The sequence below is a fragment of the Leopardus geoffroyi genome, chromosome D4 (genome assembly GCF_018350155.1).
Source record: "Leopardus geoffroyi isolate Oge1 chromosome D4, O.geoffroyi_Oge1_pat1.0, whole genome shotgun sequence".
NCBI classification, from domain to species: Eukaryota; Metazoa; Chordata; class Mammalia; order Carnivora; family Felidae; genus Leopardus; species Leopardus geoffroyi.
Genome location: NC_059342.1, coordinates 92,864,665 through 92,883,283, shown reverse-complemented (window position 1 = coordinate 92,883,283; position 18,619 = coordinate 92,864,665). Strand labels below are relative to the sequence as shown.

At 61.6% G+C, this 18,619-nt stretch overlaps 1 protein-coding gene across 2 annotated transcripts in view; it reads right to left on the bottom strand.

Annotated features, from left to right (window-relative positions):
• Positions 1-18,619, bottom strand: part of QSOX2 (quiescin sulfhydryl oxidase 2) — a 30,405-nt gene that overhangs the window by 10,607 nt on the left and 1,179 nt on the right. The window contains exons 1-7 of one of the 2 annotated variants that reach the window (XM_045467902.1): positions 6,451-6,826; positions 5,859-6,098; positions 5,662-5,762; positions 3,722-3,770; positions 2,958-3,063; positions 2,722-2,812; positions 1,026-1,171 (exon numbers count right to left, since the gene is read on the bottom strand). In XM_045467902.1, coding sequence (XP_045323858.1) covers positions 1,026-1,171; positions 2,722-2,812; positions 2,958-3,063; positions 3,722-3,770; positions 5,662-5,762; positions 5,859-6,098; positions 6,451-6,763 — 1,046 coding nt within the window. In that variant the 5' untranslated portion in view covers positions 6,764-6,826. Of the gene's footprint in view, positions 1-1,025; positions 1,172-2,721; positions 2,813-2,957; positions 3,064-3,721; positions 3,771-5,661; positions 5,763-5,858; positions 6,099-6,450; positions 6,827-18,619 lie in introns of those variants that run through there. The other variant, XM_045467903.1, reaches the window with a different exon arrangement.

Sequence of the window (18,619 nt, the reverse complement as noted above, 5' to 3'; positions counted from 1 at the left end):
CTATGCCAGGGTGTGGGGGAGCTGGCCCCCCCGGAGAAGACAGAGCCACAGATGACCGGGTTGTAGCTGCTGTGTGACGATTCGTTTCTGTTCAGTGGGGACATCTGGACAGTTTGCAAGGCCAGCACCAGCTTGACTCCAGCTGGGAGGGTTTTCCGCACGCCCTCCGAGTGGGGCACCCGGGAGTCAGGGCGGCGGGGGGCGGCAGGGGCCGTGGGGCCCCTCGACGGACGGGGAGGAGCATGTGCTCCGGGGACGCGTCACGGCCGTTAGGACATCTCCACAGCGGCTGTGGGTCATCAACAGCATCGAGGGCTCATTCTTGTTCCCAAAGAGAGAAGGTAAAACACCCAAGTCATTCGACGCAAACGGGTCGTACAGGTGACGCTTTCATACAAAACGAGCGTTTTTCTTCAAAAGAAAATGGCATTTTGTCGAGGCAAAGCCCGTCGAGGGCGACATCTGCTGTGGGCCTGGCCCTGGCCGCCCCCGCCGCAGGCCGGAGCCCCCGGTGTGTGGGCCCGGGTGCTTGGAGCGGCCCGAGGACCTCGCTCACGGAGCCTGACACCAGGTGACCCGCTCCACAGAGGCCGCCGTCCCTCCCTGACTTCCGGTTATTGAGAACAGAGGGCACACCCAAGGGCCTGGGGTTTGAGGCTCCGGGGAGGCCGCCTCGCAGAAGCTGAACCCGGAGCCCCGGGGCGGAGGAAGCGGCCCACGGAGACCCCGCGGGAACCGCTCGGTCAGCACAGGCTGGGTGGGGTCCGGCAGGTCCTCGGCACCCACACCCACAGGAGGCTGGGGCCGGGGAGGCCACCACAGGCCCCTGGAATCGGCTCGGCTGCTCACCTGTGACCGTCTGCGGCTCAGTGGGCCCGGTGCAGGCAGACGGCGTGCGGATGGGCTCCGTGGCCGCAGCCGCGAGGAGTGCGTGGCAATTCGCCCAGGGGAGGCCCCCACGCTTGGAAGGGTTCCCCAGATCCCACCCGGCGTCACAAACGCTCCTGAGGCCAGACTACACTTACACGTTAATTAATCCGCGTGACCCGTTTGGGTAAATCAAGTAACAGGACGGAACGGAAGAGACCCCAAGTTTCTCCAGGAAGGCTTTATCTGTGTCCAGCGCTCTCTTCACCACGATGTTCTCGTACGGAAGCAGGTCTAGGATCACCTGGGCAAGGAGGAGATGGCGTCACCGGGCTGCGGATGGCCGCGTCTCAGGAAACGTCGCCTTGACCAAGTACGAAGGCAGCGTGAGCACAGAAATCACCGACAACGTCATTCCGAATAAATCCGTATTTATCTGCTCTCTGAGCCAGGCTCATCTTCATTTTCATTGCGCTCACAGGGCAGGGCAGCCCCGCTCAGCAAGCTCACGGACTCTAAAGAAAACGTCTGCCCGAGAACTCGCCCTGGGCTTCCTGGGCCAGCACGTCCTCCACAGGAGTGGCATCCAGGGGACGAGCACACTCACCCCCACTTAGGGAGACGGGGCCGTGGCCCCGGCCCGGAGCTTCCCTCGACACAGGGGGCCGCGCACCAGGAGGCCAACCTCATCCCGGGACGGCGGCCCGGCCGCGGTCGGCCCCCTGAAGTGCTGGCAGGCTTCCGGCGGGCCGGTCCCTCCCTCGACCTGCCCCTGTCCCATCCTGCTCAGGCTGAAGGCACGGCAACAGGGATGTGGCAGCAGAAGGACCACAGGGGGCATCTCGGGGGCCGGACGGCGTGAAAGGCACCCCTCGGGCCTGGCACGTGCCGCCACAATCAGGTGCAGAAGCGGCATCCCTGGCCTCTCAGCCACAGAACCAGCGTGTCCCGAACGGGGCGCTTCACGCAGTGCGGCAGTCACCAGACTCCGGTGAGCCGAGTGCGTCTGCTGGAGCTGGCCACGCTCGAGCCCAGCGGCGGGCGGCCCTCCGGGGAGAGGCCGGGCCGCCTGCCCCAGGGGGTGGTCCCCGCTCGGGCCTGCGTGCGGGATGTGCGGGAGCCTAAGAGCGCCGGTGAGAGAGGCAGCCTGGGGACGGCGTGGGGGCGGCACACGAGGATGCCGTGCGGCGGCCAGTGGCTGCTCCAGCCCCCCCACCGGGAGTCCCAGCCGGCCCAGAGAAGGTGGCACCGAGTCGTGTCGCCACCAGACTCGGAGGGCCCGGGGAGGAGGGGCGGCGAGGCGGGCGATCGCTAACATCCGCAGCCTTGGCCCGAGTGCATGTCAACGGGAGCTCCCGCGGGGAGCACATGGTCTCCCGCCCCGTTTCCAGAGCTCGCGGAGGAGGGGGGCGCGGCTGGGAGGTGAGGGTTTCCTGTCATCCCCCCCCCACCCCCCCGTGTGTCTGGGGCCAGCGGCGAAGGCTTCAGAGCCGCACATGAGAAACCAGAGCAGAAAAGGTCCACGACGGGAATGACGTTTTAGAGTCTTGGATTTGGGAAAACAAGTGGGCGTGCACGACACAGCCAAGAAAAAGTCTCGATGGCAGCTCATAAGAAATAAAGGGCCTCAAGAAAAAAGGCAGCGTGCCCTGGGAACGGGTGCGGAGGGGCCGCCCTCCCGGCGGCGGCCCGTAAATCCGCCACCGTGCTGAGCAACGCCGCGCCTGCATTCCAGGAATCAACAAGGACGAACGGGAACAGCACCGAGCAGAGGCCACGGGCATTCCCACAGAGCGGCCGGATCACAGCACGAGGTGCCACGGGGAAAGACACAGACGCGACAGACGCAGTTACCTCCCGTCCAACATAGGAGCTGTTGCTCTCGAACAGGATGGCCACGTAACGGCCATCGCGGCTGTCCAGGAGTGAAAGGATGTCACTGGGCCTTTTAGGAGAAAAAAGAGGCTTTCAGTGCCTTCAAGAGCAGTGAGCGGGCCGTCGTGTGCCAGGGCCCGCGTCACTCGTGCAGGCCCGCACTCTGCACAGTTGCTCTCGACCCCCAACGCCCCCGTTTACGCACAAGTACGCACCGGACGGGGCCCAGAGGCGGGCAGGCAGGCGGCCTGTGTCCGTCCGTGTGGTTCTGCAGGAAGTCGATCATCGTCCGCCTCACCGTCTGTAGCTCTCGGTCGGGCCCTGTGGGGAACCACACCGCATCACCGCCGCCCACCCCAGGGCCCCCCAGGGCGCGCAGAGGGGCCCGCCGGTGGCCGCCCAGAGACCGCGGTGGGCTCGCTCATCAGGAGACGGCACGGAGACCCGTGTGGGAGCCGATGGGCAACAGGGGCGGGTCCCCCCACCCGCAGCGTGGAGGCGAAGCGGCCGGGCGCGCCTCAGCCCCACCTATGCCACGCTCCCAGCGGGCACAGTGACCTCTGACGTGAGCCGCTGCCGCCCGGGGACGGGCCGGTCACGTGCTGGAGCCTGACCTGGGCGCTGGCTACCTGGGCGGCTGTCTCATAAAACACGTGAGGTGAGCATTTGTGTGTGATCTGTGCACTTCTCCGAATGCCTTGTGAATAAAAAAGTGAATAAAAAACAAAAATTCCACCACCGAATGGGCCAAGGCAAAGCATAAAATTCTCGCTGACACGATGCACGTTGGAACCCTCCAAGGAAAGGCAGGTCGGACAGGACTGATGCGGGTGTGTCGGGGGGGGGGGTGTCGGAGTGGGGGGAGGGGGGACGGGCAGACAGACCCCAGCAGGGGCTCGCTGTGCCCTGAAACCACCCCCGCTTTAACGGCTTTAGGCAGCGATGCTGAGAGAGTGAAACAGAAAGCTTACGTCCTTACCTTTAAAATTTTCTCCAGTTATAAACTCCTTTGAAAATGCCTTGAAATACTAAGAGGAAAAACAGGACAAGTAAGAAAGAGCCTCATCTGGTGTCTGTGCAAATATTTAAGCAAGGGAATGACCATCAGCTTTAAAAAAATTTTCTTTTTTAACATTTATTCATTTTTGAGAGAGACAGAGCGAGAGCAGGGTGGGGGCAGAGCGAGAGGGAGACACAGAACCGGAAACAGGCTCCAGGCTCCGCGCTGACAGCACAGGGCCCGAGGCCGGGCTCGAACCCACGGACCGTGAGATCGCGACCTGCGGCAAAGTCGGTCGCCTAACTGACTGAGCCACCCAGGCGTCCCTGGAGAGCGACCATCATCTTAAAGAAAGCTTTAGTCCATCTGCTTGAGATGACGTTAAGCGATCGCGAACCACGCGTTTCTACGTGTGTCTGTGGATGCCAGTGTTTCCGACCAGACTCACCCTGTGTGGGGTGAGGACTGACCACAGTTCTGCTGTTTACATTCTCTGACCCAACGGGGCTAGAGGCCAGAGGGCTCAACAGGCACTTTCCCTGACTCTTGGAATCAAACGCGCATCCTAAGAGCTGGCTCTAACACTCTAAGACACAAAGGATTCACAGGAGAATGCCAGATGCTATGTCTCTGAGCAGAAGAAAAGCTTTTTTACTAAAAGAGACACCAAAGACAGTGAGAAGACCGTTACAAACCGGGTGAGGACACTTCCAGTTCTCACAACCGGAACAAAAAAGGTTAGTATCGGGGCGCCTGGGTGGCTCAGTCAGCTGAGTGTCCGACTCCGTTTTGGCTCAGGTCACGATCTCACGGTTTCATGGGTTTGAGCCCCACATCAGGCTCTGCACTCACAGCGCGCAGCCGGCTTGGGATCCTCTCTCTCCCCATCTCTCTCTGCCCCTCCCCTGCTCGTGCTCTCTCAAAAATAAATATTAAAAAAGTAAAAAATAAATAAAAAGGAAGAAGAAGAAGGGGGGACACCGGGCCCGTGAACAGAAGACGTGGCCGTGGTCATGGGTCAGACACGAGCGAGCGCTCCCAGCAGCCTCGCCCGGAACAGGCCGAGGGCCAGTGGTGCCACCGGCACCCGGGGTGGGGGCGGGCACGTTCCCAGGTGACTAAGGCTGACGAGCCTCCGCCACACCCCGCAGCGGGGGTGCTCCGGGCCGCACCCTGTTCACAAGGGACAAGGCCCAGCTCACACCCAGCGCGACGCCGCGTGCGTGCGTGCAGCCAGAACAAAACGAAACAGGCGAGAGCGCAGGGGACGTGCTCCGCAGGGCTCACGAGACGCGACGGGGCGGGGGCGCCAGGCCACACTGGGCACAGGGCTCGAGGGCCGAGCGGGAGTGGAGGGGACACAAAGCTCCCTCGGAGGGGACTTCTGAAGGCACCGCGAGTCTTCTGGGCAGTAAATACCTCCCCACGCACTCCCACTCGCGTGCCGGCAAGGGCCACGCCCCTTCACACCGGCAAGGGATCCCTTCACCCTCCGCCCCCAGTGGAAGAAACGGGTAAGACCCGCCTGTGGGGCCACCCGCTGGCCGCTCTCCAGGCGTCACTGGGACAACCTGGCCCGGCCCCGTGCAGGCGGGAAAGGCCCGGCTGGACACGGACGCGAGGGGGTGGAGAGACCTGCCCCCCGAGCTGTGACGGCAGCTCCCGAGCACCCCCATGCCCACCGGGTCGGCAGACCCCGCCTGCCCCGTTCCCGTGGGGCGCCAGTGGGGGCCCGGGGCCCGGGGCGTGCGGGCGTGTGCACAACCCACAAGGGGCGGAGCACAAGAGGGGGCCCCGGGCCAACGAGCTCCTCTAAGCTGAAGCTACACGCGGCGCCTTCCCCCAGGGTGATCGCGGGGAGGGAGGACAGAGGGCGGGCAGAGAGCCGGCCCGCCCACGGAAGGCAGGGCGGTGCTCACCCGGAAGGTGGGATACAAGTGGACGTCGTAGGCTCGGCACACCTCGTGGTTCTCCTCCTCCGCGCAGTCCAGGGCGGCGACCCGGATGGCAGCAGCCCAGTCTGAAAAGCAGGAACGCGACCTTCGGTGTGGCGGTCTGGCCCGCATCCGCGCGGCCACCGTCCCTGACCACGCGGCAAACCGCTCCCGCTCCTAACCGGGCACATCCCAGACGCACTGAGGCAGCAGGCGCACCCGCGGATGACACAGACCGGGTCCGGGACGTTTCGTGGCAACACTCCCAGGCACGCGCTCCAGTGAGAGACAGGCCCCCGGCGCTGGACCGGCCGTCTCTCCAGGAAGTGCTTCCCCCTTTCCCGCCGCCGGTTCTGGGAGCAGAGCACGAGCGGCCGTACATCTGGATCTGCCCGTCTCTAATGGTTGTGTTACGGAAAGTCCTGCACGTGAATGCCACCGAGGTGACGCCACGGCAACGCCACGACCCTCAGCTCGGCATCGACGGCCATCTGCTCCCGCCAGGCCCCGCTGCCGGGTCATGGCCAGCAGTGGCCCCGGCCACCCCGAGTCACACAGACACGCGCTCTACTCCGGGCTCACGGCTCCCTAACTGCTCCCTTTGCCCCGTGAGAGTCTGACGGGGCGCCTCCGAGTGGCGGGTGTCCCACCCACTGCTCCGCGAACCCCGCACACCCTCGTTGAAGACCCCATTGAAGGTCCTCTGTCCTGCGGTCCCACCATCGGGCTGTGTGGCTGCACCCCCTCCCCCTGGATCTTCTGAAACCTGCACACCTTTGGGGAGACGGCTTCCTAGGTGGCGACGCGTGGTCCCACCAGGAGGCGGGGGACCTCTGGCCGCCCTCCTTCCTACTGATGGCCCGCTGAACGCACGAACCCCTGAGGGCTGCAGCCAGACGGGGTGCCCCATCTCATCCCTGCTTCGCTTATGGGCGGGACACGGCTGTACAGAGGAACCTAGCTCACGGCGACCCTGAGGCGAGGTACAACACAGGGAGACGGGTGCTCGGCTGGGCCCAGTGCTCACCAGCCTCAAAGGCACAACTTTGACATCCTCCAAAAAGTGAGGTTCTCTCTTTTGAGACATTTGATGCTGGGGCACCTGGGCGGCTCAGTTGGTTAAGCATCTGACTCTTGGTTTCAGCTCAGGTCACAATCTTGTGGTTCGCGAGTTCGAGCCCCACATCAGGCTCTGTCCTGAAAATGCAGAGCCTGCTTGAGGTTCTCCCTTTCTCCCTCTTTCTCTGCCCCTCCCCAGTGCTCACGTGCTCGCTCTCTCTCAAAATAAATAAACTTAAAAATTAAAAAAAAAGAAAAAACACAAACATGTGATCCCTGTCCCTAGGGTTCCAGTTATACAGCCAAGCACCCGCCCACTGGCTCCTGAGGGGACTGCGTGTAGGTCGCGGGGAGACAAAGCCCAGGTGGAGACCCAGGCGCCCCACACACTGGCTGCCCTGGGGGATGGGCCGGTCCCCCTCACGGTGTCCTGCAGTCCAATGACTTCTCAGTGGGGACGCACGGCCGTCCCCGAGACACTGACCGGGCTCTTTGCTGCCTCGTGTTCGGATGTGACACCACTGGCCTGAACCAGTAACCTGGTTACAAATCATGTCACAGGTTTTTTCTGGATTCTAACTATGATCCTAAACTTCAGAGGTTACATTAGCAACATGCCCGGAAGGAGCGAGAATGCCACTTGTGCTTAAAAATACACACCTTTCGGGGCTCCTGGGGGGCTCAGTCGGTGGAGCGACCGACTTGGGCTCAGGTCACAATCTCGCGGTCCGTGAGTTCGAGCCCCACGTCGGGCTCTGTGCTCACGGCTCAGAGCCTGGAGCCTGCTTCAGATTCTGTGTCTCCCTCTCTCTCTGCCCCTCCTCCGCTCATGCTCTGTCTCAGAAATAAATAAACATTAAAAAAAAAAAAAAAGAAGTTGGCAGAGGATTAAAACTCTCCTCGACTTTAAAAAATACACGCCTTTCTCCCCCACAGTTATAAAAAAGATTTACCAGTACGTATTTTTTTTAGTTTCTTTACTTTGACAGAGAGAGAGAGACAGCGCGCACGTGTGGGGGGTGGCGGAGGGGCAGAGAGAGGGCGAGAGCGAACCCCAAGCAGGCTCCGCGCAGTCAGCACAGAGCCCGACTCGGAGCTCAAACCCATGAACCTTAAGACCACGACCTGAGCCGAAGTCAAGAGTCAGACACTCGCCCGACCGAGCCCCCCAGGTGCCCAAGATTTACCAGTATTGACACAACGCAGAGGACGGAGTGGGAAAAACCACAGCCGTCTTTCGCAATCGATGGCCAAGTCCTGTTCCGCTTACGTGGCTCCCCTGAAACCAACTCCGGTCCGGAGGCCGTGGATGGGAACGAGAGTCACGGGACCTTCCCGAATCACAGGCCACATCTTTCCGGAGTCTCGAATTACACGGAACTAAGGACGAACAGTTAATACTCTCATCCAATTAGTGTGGCAGATGGCCCGACGCGCAGGGCTCAGCGCGGGCTCCCTCCACGCGTGGCCCCCCACCGCCCACGAGGCCCCCCGCCCTCCAGCGGCCCTGTGGGGGGAGCCCTCCCCAGCCTGTCGTCTTTGCTTCTGTTCCCATCCATCTTGCCAAAGCGCCTCCTGTTTGCTGCCTCTTTCTTGCCTCACAAACGCAATTTCCATGACGTGCTTTCATTCCATGTTTAAAAAAAGAAAAAGCACCCGCTACCCAGAAAAGGTATGTAGGAAAATGAAAAACTGCCCCGAGGGCCAGCACTGAGCATTGGATATAATCCCGACGAATAAGCAAGCCGGACCAGAAACAGAAAAACGACGCGAAGAATGCCCTCCGAGACGCTCACTACGGTCTGGTTTTCACGGCGGGACTCGGTCCGACTTCCTCGTTCTTCGGATTTTCTCCACTAGGTACGTCTTATGGGCAAAAGCAAACACACCCACAGTCGAGCCTCCAGGATGCGGAGACTGTGCCCCGTGCACCCGAGCTCTGCTGGCTCTGTGTCCCCTGCTCAGTTCCCACCCTCCTGGAGTCCTCAGCGTGAAGAGGCTGCACACAGCACCCCACAGAGCAGCCGCCACGGGTCACGACGCGGCAGGTGACAATGACGCGAAGCAAAATTGGACCCAAGGCCACGGTGGTGCCGACCACATTTTCACAACCCTCCTGAGTGTCCCACAGCACGAGAGACCAAGAGACCACGCGAACACGCAGACTTCACGCGGGGCGGGTGGGAACGGCTGTGAGCCCCGCACCCAACAGCTCTGTAACCCCGAAGGCAAGACTCCGGGCGCTGAACCCTGGGGAACACGGGCCTGTCAGGCTCGCAGCACCTGCTTCCAGGCTCAGTCTGCTGGCCCAGACCAGAGCGAGGCCTCGAAACTGCCCCCGGTCCCTTGCCCCCCTCCGCAGCCCCCCAGCCCTGGGACCCTGGGACCCTGGGACTCTGGGACCCTGGGACGCAGCAGCCGGCCCAGAGGACCCTGGCCCCGGCACATGCGCACGGCCGGCTCTCAGCACAAAGGATACAGCCCGTGTTCCTGGGCGGCGTCCCCACCAGGCCTCCGGCTGCTCTGCCTTCCAGTAGACTTCACGCTCCCCCACCCCGGTATCTGCTGGTTGTTCCGCCGTGAGAAGGAGCACGTCCTTTCTTAGCACTGAACTACGTGACTCCTTCAATTCCAACCTTGGCTGGAAGGGGCCCGGAGGGTGCCCAGCCCCCAGCAAGGCATAGGGTCTGCAGGCGAGACCACTTCCTGTGTGTCCCCGGGACCTTCCCGAGGGAGCACTTCGTGGCACATTTCATCAGCTGACCTGTACCCTGCTCTCCCTCGTTCGCTCCTCCCCTCAAGCCACAGACGGGTCTGAGCACGCTCCTGCCCCAGGACCTTTGCACTACTCTTCCTTGGGTGCAGCACACTTGCCTCTGATCTGCACTTGCTGCTTTACTGTCGGTTTCAACACAACCGTCACCTCCATAGAGAGGCCTTCCCTGATTCCCTGCCCAAGCACAGTCAACATGACAAGAAAAGCTCCCTACCAGCCTTGCTTCCAGAACAAAGTAAACTACACAGAGCCTCATGCTTTCTTACCACGTCATCTACCATGGAAGCCTCTCCGTGAAACAGGCAGGACGTCACAGAAGACGCGGCTGGGGGTCAGAGAGGCTGAGGAATCCGCCCAGGGTTCAGAACCAGCTGCCCATCACCCACTGTCACAGGCACGCACAGCGCATGAGACAGGTGTCCACCGACCGGCAAGTTCCCCAACGTGTTGTGGGTGTCTTCCCCCAACAGTCTCCTCCCTCTACACTACCGCCCGCAGACAGGAGACACTCCCCGTTCCCACCCGCCCCTCCCACTCCTCTGACCCCACACGGTCACGCGTGGGAGGAACCAACGGCGCCCGCCTCTTCAGTGAGCCCCTGCACACGCGTGTTTCCTTCCTAAATGCACAGAAAACCCAGTCTTTGGAAAAACAACCTCTCCTCGCATTCCCAGCACATTTCCCACGGCCTCTCCCTCCAACGGTGGCCGTATCCCCATGGGCAGGAACCGTGTCGGGAGGGTGCGGAGCCCCAGTCCGAGGAGGCCGGATCACCTCTGGCGCCTCGTCCCGCACTCAGTGCCCTAAAAGCGCTCTGGTCCCTGCCGTCCCAGCTAAGCCTCACATCCCAGCCTGGGATAAGACTGTCACCACTCCCCCTCCACAGGTGACGGAACCAAGCTCAGAGGCCCCAGGGGTAAAGTGAGGGGTGCCCGGCGTCTGCCCCCCTCGCCCTGGCCTCCTGGCTGCCCCGGCCACGAGGAGCCCTCTGCGCCTGAGCGGAGCCATCCTTTGACCTCGAGGTAGTAACTAGGGAGGCACAGCACGTACCAGGCGGCTAACGGTCCTCACCTCCCAGGCCCCTTCCTCTCCAGGACACTCGCGACACGTTTCCCCCGAGCTCTGCTTTTCCAACGAGCTCCACGCAGGGCGAGCCACGCACGACTGGCAGACCAAGTCTCCCGGCTCGGCGCTGACGACGCACCATCCCGGGAAGGCGGGGAATCTTTCCTGCCTGATGGGGGGGGGAGGGGGGGAGACACCGGGGTGGAGAAGCAGGCGAGGGCGTCAGGGCAGGCCAGGCCGGGGCCGGCTGTGCTGGGGCGGGAGCGGCATGCAGAAGCTCCCCGGGAGCCATCCAGGCTCGGGCAGCCCGCCCCCGTCAGGGCTCCGAGGGTGGCAGCCAGCCGGGGCCGGGCCACGGCTCCGAACGGCCCCCAATGGCCCCCAGGGTCCCGGGAGCGGGGCCCTTCTCAACCAGCCACAGTCCAGACAAGCGCTTTCTGCCGGTCCCGTCGCCCCGGTGCACCTCACCGCCACCTGCCCCCGGCAGCCGCACTGCACAGGCGCCCAGGTTCCCAGTCAGTCGCGTCCCGGCGGGTCCCGGCCTCTGCGCCCTTTACTGAGCTCGTTCCCATTGGCCCTCCGGGTGCCCCCGAGAGGCCTGGCCTGTCCCGGCAGCGGCGTGCCACACGACATGGGGACCCCGTCCGGAGGCAGATGTGCAGCTCACGTGCTGCCCTGCCTCTTACCAGGTTTGGAGACTCTGGACAACTTACCAGTGTCTGTAACTCAGCTGCCGCACCTGTAAGACAGAGGCCAGGGAATGACCCGCTAAGGGGGCCGCGAGGACAGACGGGCTAACGGCCACATCCCGCTCCCAGCTGGGAAGCGCCTGCTGCTAGAATGTCCTCCGAGCGCTCACCACGGCCAGCAGAGCAGCGGCGAACTCCCGACGACCCCGGGGCACTGCCATCCTACGGGACACTGGGGACACTGGGGACCGCCTGGGAGAGGAGAGGAGGGGAGGGGAGGGGAGGGGAGGGGAGGGGAGACAGCTCTGGGTGGAGAGCAGCAGGCGGCAGGGAGGGCGGCCATGCAAACAGCTCCAGAGTCAGCAGTGGGGCCAGTCCCTGAGAAGTTGCAGGTGTTGGGAGCCTGTCCTTTGTCCCAGGTGGCACCGACGCGCACAGGGAACCCAGAAACCCCTGCAGGTGGTGAGTGACCGACGGCGTCACCATGGCAGCGGCACAGGGTCCCGGTGTCAGAGAGACCACAGAGTGCGTGCCTCCCCCCTCTCGGTGTCTCGTGACACCCGGGAGGCAGCCTTCCTTGGGGCCCCGGCAGCTCCAGCGAGAGAGGTTGAGACGGCTCCTCCGCGGTCTGTCCGCAGCCCAGCACACAGATTCTGGGTAGACGGGGAGCCCCCGCCCAGCCCGAGACCCACGGCCAGTCGGATGTTCACTTTCGGCCACCACCTCTGGCCTCAGAGACTCTGGAGGAACCGGGCACAGGTCACGGGCAGAGCAGCCACATTCTCCGTCAAAGGCGCCGAGGGTGAGGGCCAGGGTGGAGGGCTCTGACTCAGCAGGTCAAGCCCCCCGGACCTCTGCCCGCGGGCCTCACCCAGCCCAGGCTGCGGAAAACCCCTGCCCACTTGCTGTCTCCACTTGGCGCCCCAGGCTCGACCTCCCGGAACGTGACCGGAAGAGGCCCCTGGGTCCTCCACCCGCTGTGTCCTGGGAAGGCGGGGGGGGGGAGCTGGCCCCCCTCCCTGGGGCGCCGGCTGCTCTCCCAGTGCGGGGGAGACAGGTGGGAAACGCTCGGTCTGGGCTGCAGGTGCCGCCACAGAGAAACGAGGCGGTGCAGACGGAGGTCGCCAACGCTGGTTTTTCAGCCTCCCGAGCGCCTTCGACTTTCCCAGGCACCCGGGAGGTGGACCCTGCCCTTTGAAATAGGGCACAACCACTGGGGGCTTCAAGATGAAAAAGATAAAGAGAAACCTTGGTTTCGCCGGGTTTTCAACCCACTGCTTCTCCTCATCACGACAGCGAAAGGGCCAGAGTTGCAGTGTCGCCCAGAGAAGCAGGGTGCTTGGCAGCCCCGGTGCTTCTGAAATGCCTTGCAGGGCCTTCGAGAGAGCGTAAGGCCGCAGGAACCTCTGCTCCGACATCGCTGATAAAGGCACTTGGTAAATTCACCGGCGTGAGGGCTCTAGACAGCGAATCCACCCGCGGCCAGTGTCAGGGCATAGTTTTCAAAGAGCTGAAGGCATGACTCGGAGAAGCACAGGATGAACAGGTACCGAAGGGCCCCGTCAGGGATCGGGCCCAGGGCCACCAGGAACAGCCAGCCTACGAGACAGGGCCCTCCAGCGCCCAACAGGGCAGGAAAACCCTAGCGTTGGGGGTTCTTCTTCCGGACAGAAGCTGTCCGTTCCTCTACCAGAGAAGGTCTGTGAGCCAACGCGTAGCCTCAGAGGCAAAGCCCTTAATGACAGCCATCACGCAAGGTCAAACCCCAGACACGTTCCCCTGGAAAGCCAGCCCTCGGGGGAGCCTGTGAGGCGAGGCCCCAGTGACACTGAGGACGCGAGACCCACCTTCTTCTCACATTTCTAGGTTTTAGACGTTCCTTGATGACAGGACTTAGAAGAAAACTAGCTCACCGTGGAAAAGCGACTGGCATCTGCCGAGCGCGGGAACAGCGGCCACGAGTCCCCGTGCCCGCCCTGCTCCCAGAAGGAAAGACACCTCACTCGGCACGTCTGACCAGAACCGGACCACCACCTGGTTACAACGCTGAAGGCCCGCTCCGAGACGCGCCCCCCCCCCCCCCCACCGCTGCCGAAACACTACGGTCCTCCTTCCCGCCCAGACCCACCACCCCAAGTCTGGCCCGCATCGTCCCAACCGCGACCCCCATCAGCCGCTGGCCCTGGTTCTCCAGGGAGCAGGAGCAGATTTCTTAACGTAGACACCAGATCAAATGACCCCCTACCTGAAGCCACCCTTCTTTCCCGCTGCTTAGGAATGAGGACGCGGTTCGCCCAGCCCCTGGACCCGGAGCCGCCGGCTTCCACCCACGGCACCTCCCCACCTCCCCACCCTGGAGCCACAACAGCCGCGTGCACAGTCCTCTGGACACCTGCCGTCCTGCCCGTCTCAGGGCCTTGGCACTGGCTGTGCCCCTCGCCCCTCATCTGCTGAGTGTCGAATGCCAGCTGAGGCCTTCCCCCTCGGCCCATCATCCTGGTTATTTTCCCAGGACTTCGGAGCTGCAATCAACCTCATTTTGCTCGTGCTTCGGTCAGCACCCCTTCTTCTGGAACACGGGCCCCACTCGGACCTTCCCAGGGTCGTTCACGGTTTCTCCGCACCTGCCAGCGCCACGCACAACTCAGGACAGGTCCCGACGTGCAGAGTCAACGCAGGGCAGACATCAGGCTCTACTCGCACAGGGAGCGGGGGGCTCAAGGCAGCACGGACGGGCCGAGGACAGTGCCACGCGCTGTGCGCAGGGGCAGCCGCCCGCCCGGGCTCCTCAGCACCCCGCCACCAGGCGCGTCTGCACAGCGCCCCTCGACACAGCACTCCGCTCGGCCGGTTCAAAGCTGGGCTGGCCGTCCTGGCGGGAGGAGATGCTGACACCTCACCAGGCCTTTGTCTTGGGGAGGAAGGCTGCTCACGCTAGGCTAGGCTAAGCTAGGCGGGAAGGCTCCTGAGGGAAGCAGATGAGGGAGAATTTCGGTTACAGAGACACCGGCAGTCAGTCGGCGCTCGGGCAGATGGAGGCATTCAGGGCAACACAAAAGACACAGTCCGTTTTATCAAATAAAATGCAAAGCATCTCAAAGGTCTAGCTTCAGGGTGGTGGCCACATTCAACTTGTACCCTCCCCTCCTCCTGCCTCTCCCACCTGTCTGGATCCCACCACACAAAGGAGAGAAACACTCTAAACTGAATGCAAATTGCCTGCTTTGGGGACAATGTCCTAAAGCGGGGGTAAAGGGCACCAGCTGGGAGGCACGCGCCTCCAGGACCATCCACTGGGGGCATGGGGGCAGGGGTCGCAACGCAAGCCCTGCTCTGCTCTCCTCACAAGCCTGTTTTCAGTACCACAGGCTTAAAAAAATCCTTGAGAGATAATTAGGCTTCTCTGTGAGAGCAAACTAATATTTATTTCAAGTTTACTTATCAAGGGACCCTATCACTTGACCTTCAGGATTAAGCCTTTCACCAGTACTGGTCAAGTTCTCATGAAAATGTCCATAGAAGTCTGATTTACGGTCTGGCATCGGTTAGTTCTAGAAAATGATTACAGCACAGAGTAATTAACCTCCAAGGTCTAAGAGGGGGCGAGAGGAGGGCTGTCTGGAAGGTGCAGGGCTGTTCCGTGGCTTCTCCGTCGTGGTGCAGGCTGGGCGGGGGGGGGGGAGGGGAACGGTGCATGGGTGCCCACGGACCACCCATCGCAGGACGCTCTTTTTTCCGGCGCAGGCCCCGTCCTGGGTGAGCAAGGTCTTTTCAGACAAACTCCAAGTTCAAGGGCAAGTTTGGTCTAGAGGTCTGGGTAGAAGTTGAGCCCACATACTGACAAGCAGAGGCCAGCAAGAGTTAGCTACAAGTCACTGGAGGCGGCTGGAGAGTCGGGCGCTGGTCTCAGCCTCCTCTGGGAGTGGAGGCGGGGCGGGCTACCCATGGCACCCTCGCCCCTCGGCGCAGTGGCCTTAAACTAGCCCCGCACAGTCCGGAGCGCTCGACAGGACACAGCCGTCCCCATGCCCAGCGCATCTCCTGGCGAACTGCTGAAGCCTGGCAACCCCGCCTCGGGAGAAAGGAAAAGCTCCCGGCCCGTCCTCCAGGCCGCACTGATGACCTGTGTTCTCACACTGGCATCGCTGACCTTGGTGCCCGGTGGCACTCCTCTGGCCGTGGTCATCACAGAAACTGGGCCTCCCTGGCGCGTCTCCCTTGGGCTGAAACCACAGTTGCCCAGGCAGGGGGCAGGGGGTACAGCGGCCTTTCCTGGGCCCATCACGAGCGGGCATCCCCACTGCCTGCCTCCAACCCCCGGGCGGCCCTCTCCAGAGTTCAGGCGGTGAGCTCCCGGTGCCTCCTGGGGCTCCCTGCCTCACACACCCCTGCTGGCGGTGCACCATCAGCACCCCTCCCCGCTCAGTCCCCCCCCCCCCCCCATGAACACAGCCCGTGGGGGAATGCCAGCTCATCTCCAGGAGCCTGTGGCCTAGCCAGGTGGGCAGAGAGACCAGACCCGGTAGTGAGTGAGGAGCTGCAGGGGGGCGAGCCAGAGCACGGACACCGGAGCGGCCAGGACAGAGAGCCACGGGCCCCGGGGCCACCCGGCCTAGTGCTCAGCTGCGCGACCCAAAGTGAAGGACCCGGCCTCACTGGGCCCCAGGGCGACACCCGCTCACGTCTGCAGGACGGGAAGAGAAGGTACGTGCTGTCGGTGACTGCCCACGGAGTCTCAGCCTCCCTCCCCTTCCTGCCTCATCTAGAGTTCCAGGACCCATTACAGGAAATGTGCCCCTGCTTCCTCCAGACCAGTAAGAAGGGAGAGGGAGGCCCCGGTGACCCTCGACAGGGGCGCTCCTCCAGCGACCACGGTCTCCACGGAGACACCTCAAAGGCAGCGCGATGGTGGGGTGCTGCTGGGGGCCGCAGGTGTCTCCTGTCCGTAAAAGGAGGTGGCACCACAAACCGCTAACACCACAGCTCCCGGCTAAATGATTTCCGGGAACACAGCAGGGTTTTGTCTTACAAAGGACTCAGAAGTGACAGGCGTAAGCCAGATCCACACAAACACTGCAGGAACTCTGGGCTACACCCAACTGTAGACCTTTTGTTCGTTAAGCCGCCTTGTTACAAGGAAAAACATTTACTTTCAATATCTTGAAAATGTCAGTTAATTGCCAAAGTTCAATCTAAGTCCTTCAGGAAAGCAAAGTACCCTCAGCTCTGAGCAGAAGACGCTTCCAGAGTGGGGGAGGAGCCTCACCCTCTCCAGACCACCCCTCAGGCCTTCTGTCCTTTCTGAGCAAATGGAAGCCGCCCCCCCCCCCAGGTGATGGTGGAGGGACAGCAGGGGAAACAGCACTGCCCCCATCCCAGGCGATCTCACAGGGGAGCAGAGCCTGTCCCACCTTCTAGAAGTCAGACAGTGTTGAGGCTGGGGTGGGGGGAGCAGTGGATGGGGAAAAACGCCAGCTGGACGGTCTCCATTTCAAGAGGGGTGGGGAGGGGCACCCATGGAGGCCCAGTGCAAGGTCTGTGTGCCGCGGGGACTGGACAGCCCAATTCACAGGTGACTGACGGCACCAAAGGGGTGACAAAGGGAGTGAAGCCTGTGTTCACACAGGACACGGGGGGGGGCAATGGGGACCCGCTTCCCTCGGGGGCGGCCGCGGCTTCTCAGTGGTTCCACTGGGAGCGGGCCAGGATTAGGCACAAAAAGAGCCCTGAGGTCCATCACATAGGAAGCAAAGGCTTAAGAGTTAGTGAACTCCAGGGGCACCTGGGTGGCTCAGTCGGTTAAGTGTCACCACCTCAAGCTGGAGCCCTGAGTCAGGTTCCATGCAGTGCCGACAGCTGGGAGCCTGGAGCCTGCTTCCAATTCTGTGTCTCCTTCTCTCTGCCCTCCCCGCGGGTGCTCTGTATATCACTCTCTAAAATAAACATTAGGGCGCCTGGGTGGCTCAGTCGGTTGAGCGTCTGACTTCAGCTCAGGTCATGATCTCATGGTTCGTGGGTTCGAGCCCCGCATCGGGTCCTGTGCTGACCACTCAGAGCCTGGAGCCTGCTTGGGATTCTGTGTCTCCCTCCCTCTCTGCCCCTCCCTCACTTGGGCTCTCTCTCTCTCTCTCTCTCTCTCTCTCTCAAAAATAAATAAACATTTAAAAAAGGAAGGGGGACGCCTGGACAGCTCAGTCGATTAAACATCCAACTTCAACTCAGGTCGTGATCTCACTGTTGCGGGTTCGAGACCTCCTTCAGGTTCTGTGCTGACAGCTCAGAGCCTGGAGCCTGTTTCAGATTCTGTGTCTCCCTCTCTCTCTGCCCCTCCCCTGCTCATGCTCTGTCTCTCTCTCAAAAATAAATAAAGATTAAAAAAATTTTTTAAATAAACACACATAAAAAATTTTTTTAAAAAAAGTTAATGGACTCCTTTTCTGGGGAATCCTTGTGTACTGGGACATCCACGAGGGGGAGTCCATATGCCACGTATCCTGGCCACGGGTGCTTCCCTGCAGGTGTCTCATGGGGCTGGTGTCCCTGAGAACGGTGATCCTCCAGCCGTGGGGCTTGTGCTGACAGGATGCTGGGCCTCACGCCCGGTTTGGGACCCAGCAGACCCGGGTTGGGACCAACGGTGCGTCTCTAACAAGTCCCCAGGTGACCTCTCTTTGGGGACCCCATGTGGAACTCTCCCCAGTGCCGAGGCCCCTGCCTCCAGCAGCGGTTTGGCTCTCGGGACGCTTTGCCCAGGTGCCCCGTGGCTGTCCCCACTGTCTTTCAGACCACAGCTGCTTTTCACTTTCAGCCATATCTCCCTCCGTCCCAGGCCTTCATCCTGCCCGACGCGGGCAACGTCCAATCCTCTTAAGATAACCTTACTTAGCTAAGGGTTGAGTGAATCACACCATCAGGTATGGGTTTTGCCACTTTCATTTCCAGAAGAAACCTTTCTTCCAAGTTCCAGGGGCCATTTTCAAGGCTCCTTACACGCTGGTTCAACTACAGAATAGTTACATATCTGTGTTTCTGCCACTGAGCGACAAACGAGAACTGAGAAGTTCTCTGCACTCTTAAAGTTTGTTTGTTCCCAAAGCAAAGGCTTTGAGAAAGCCCACTGAAGACTTGTCTGTCCACCTCCGTTCTGGCCACAGTGCCAAACACTTGGGACTTCAGAAAAATGAGATCAAAGAACAGGCCCTTCAGAATCAAAAGGCCCCAACTCCCCGAGGTAATATGAGAATGCATCTTAAAGACAATCTTTTACGATTCTGCACAAAACCCTTACTTAGGCTTTTAAGAAGTTTGGGAACCTGTTTAGTTATGAGAAAATCACAACAGAGTAGGAAAGGAG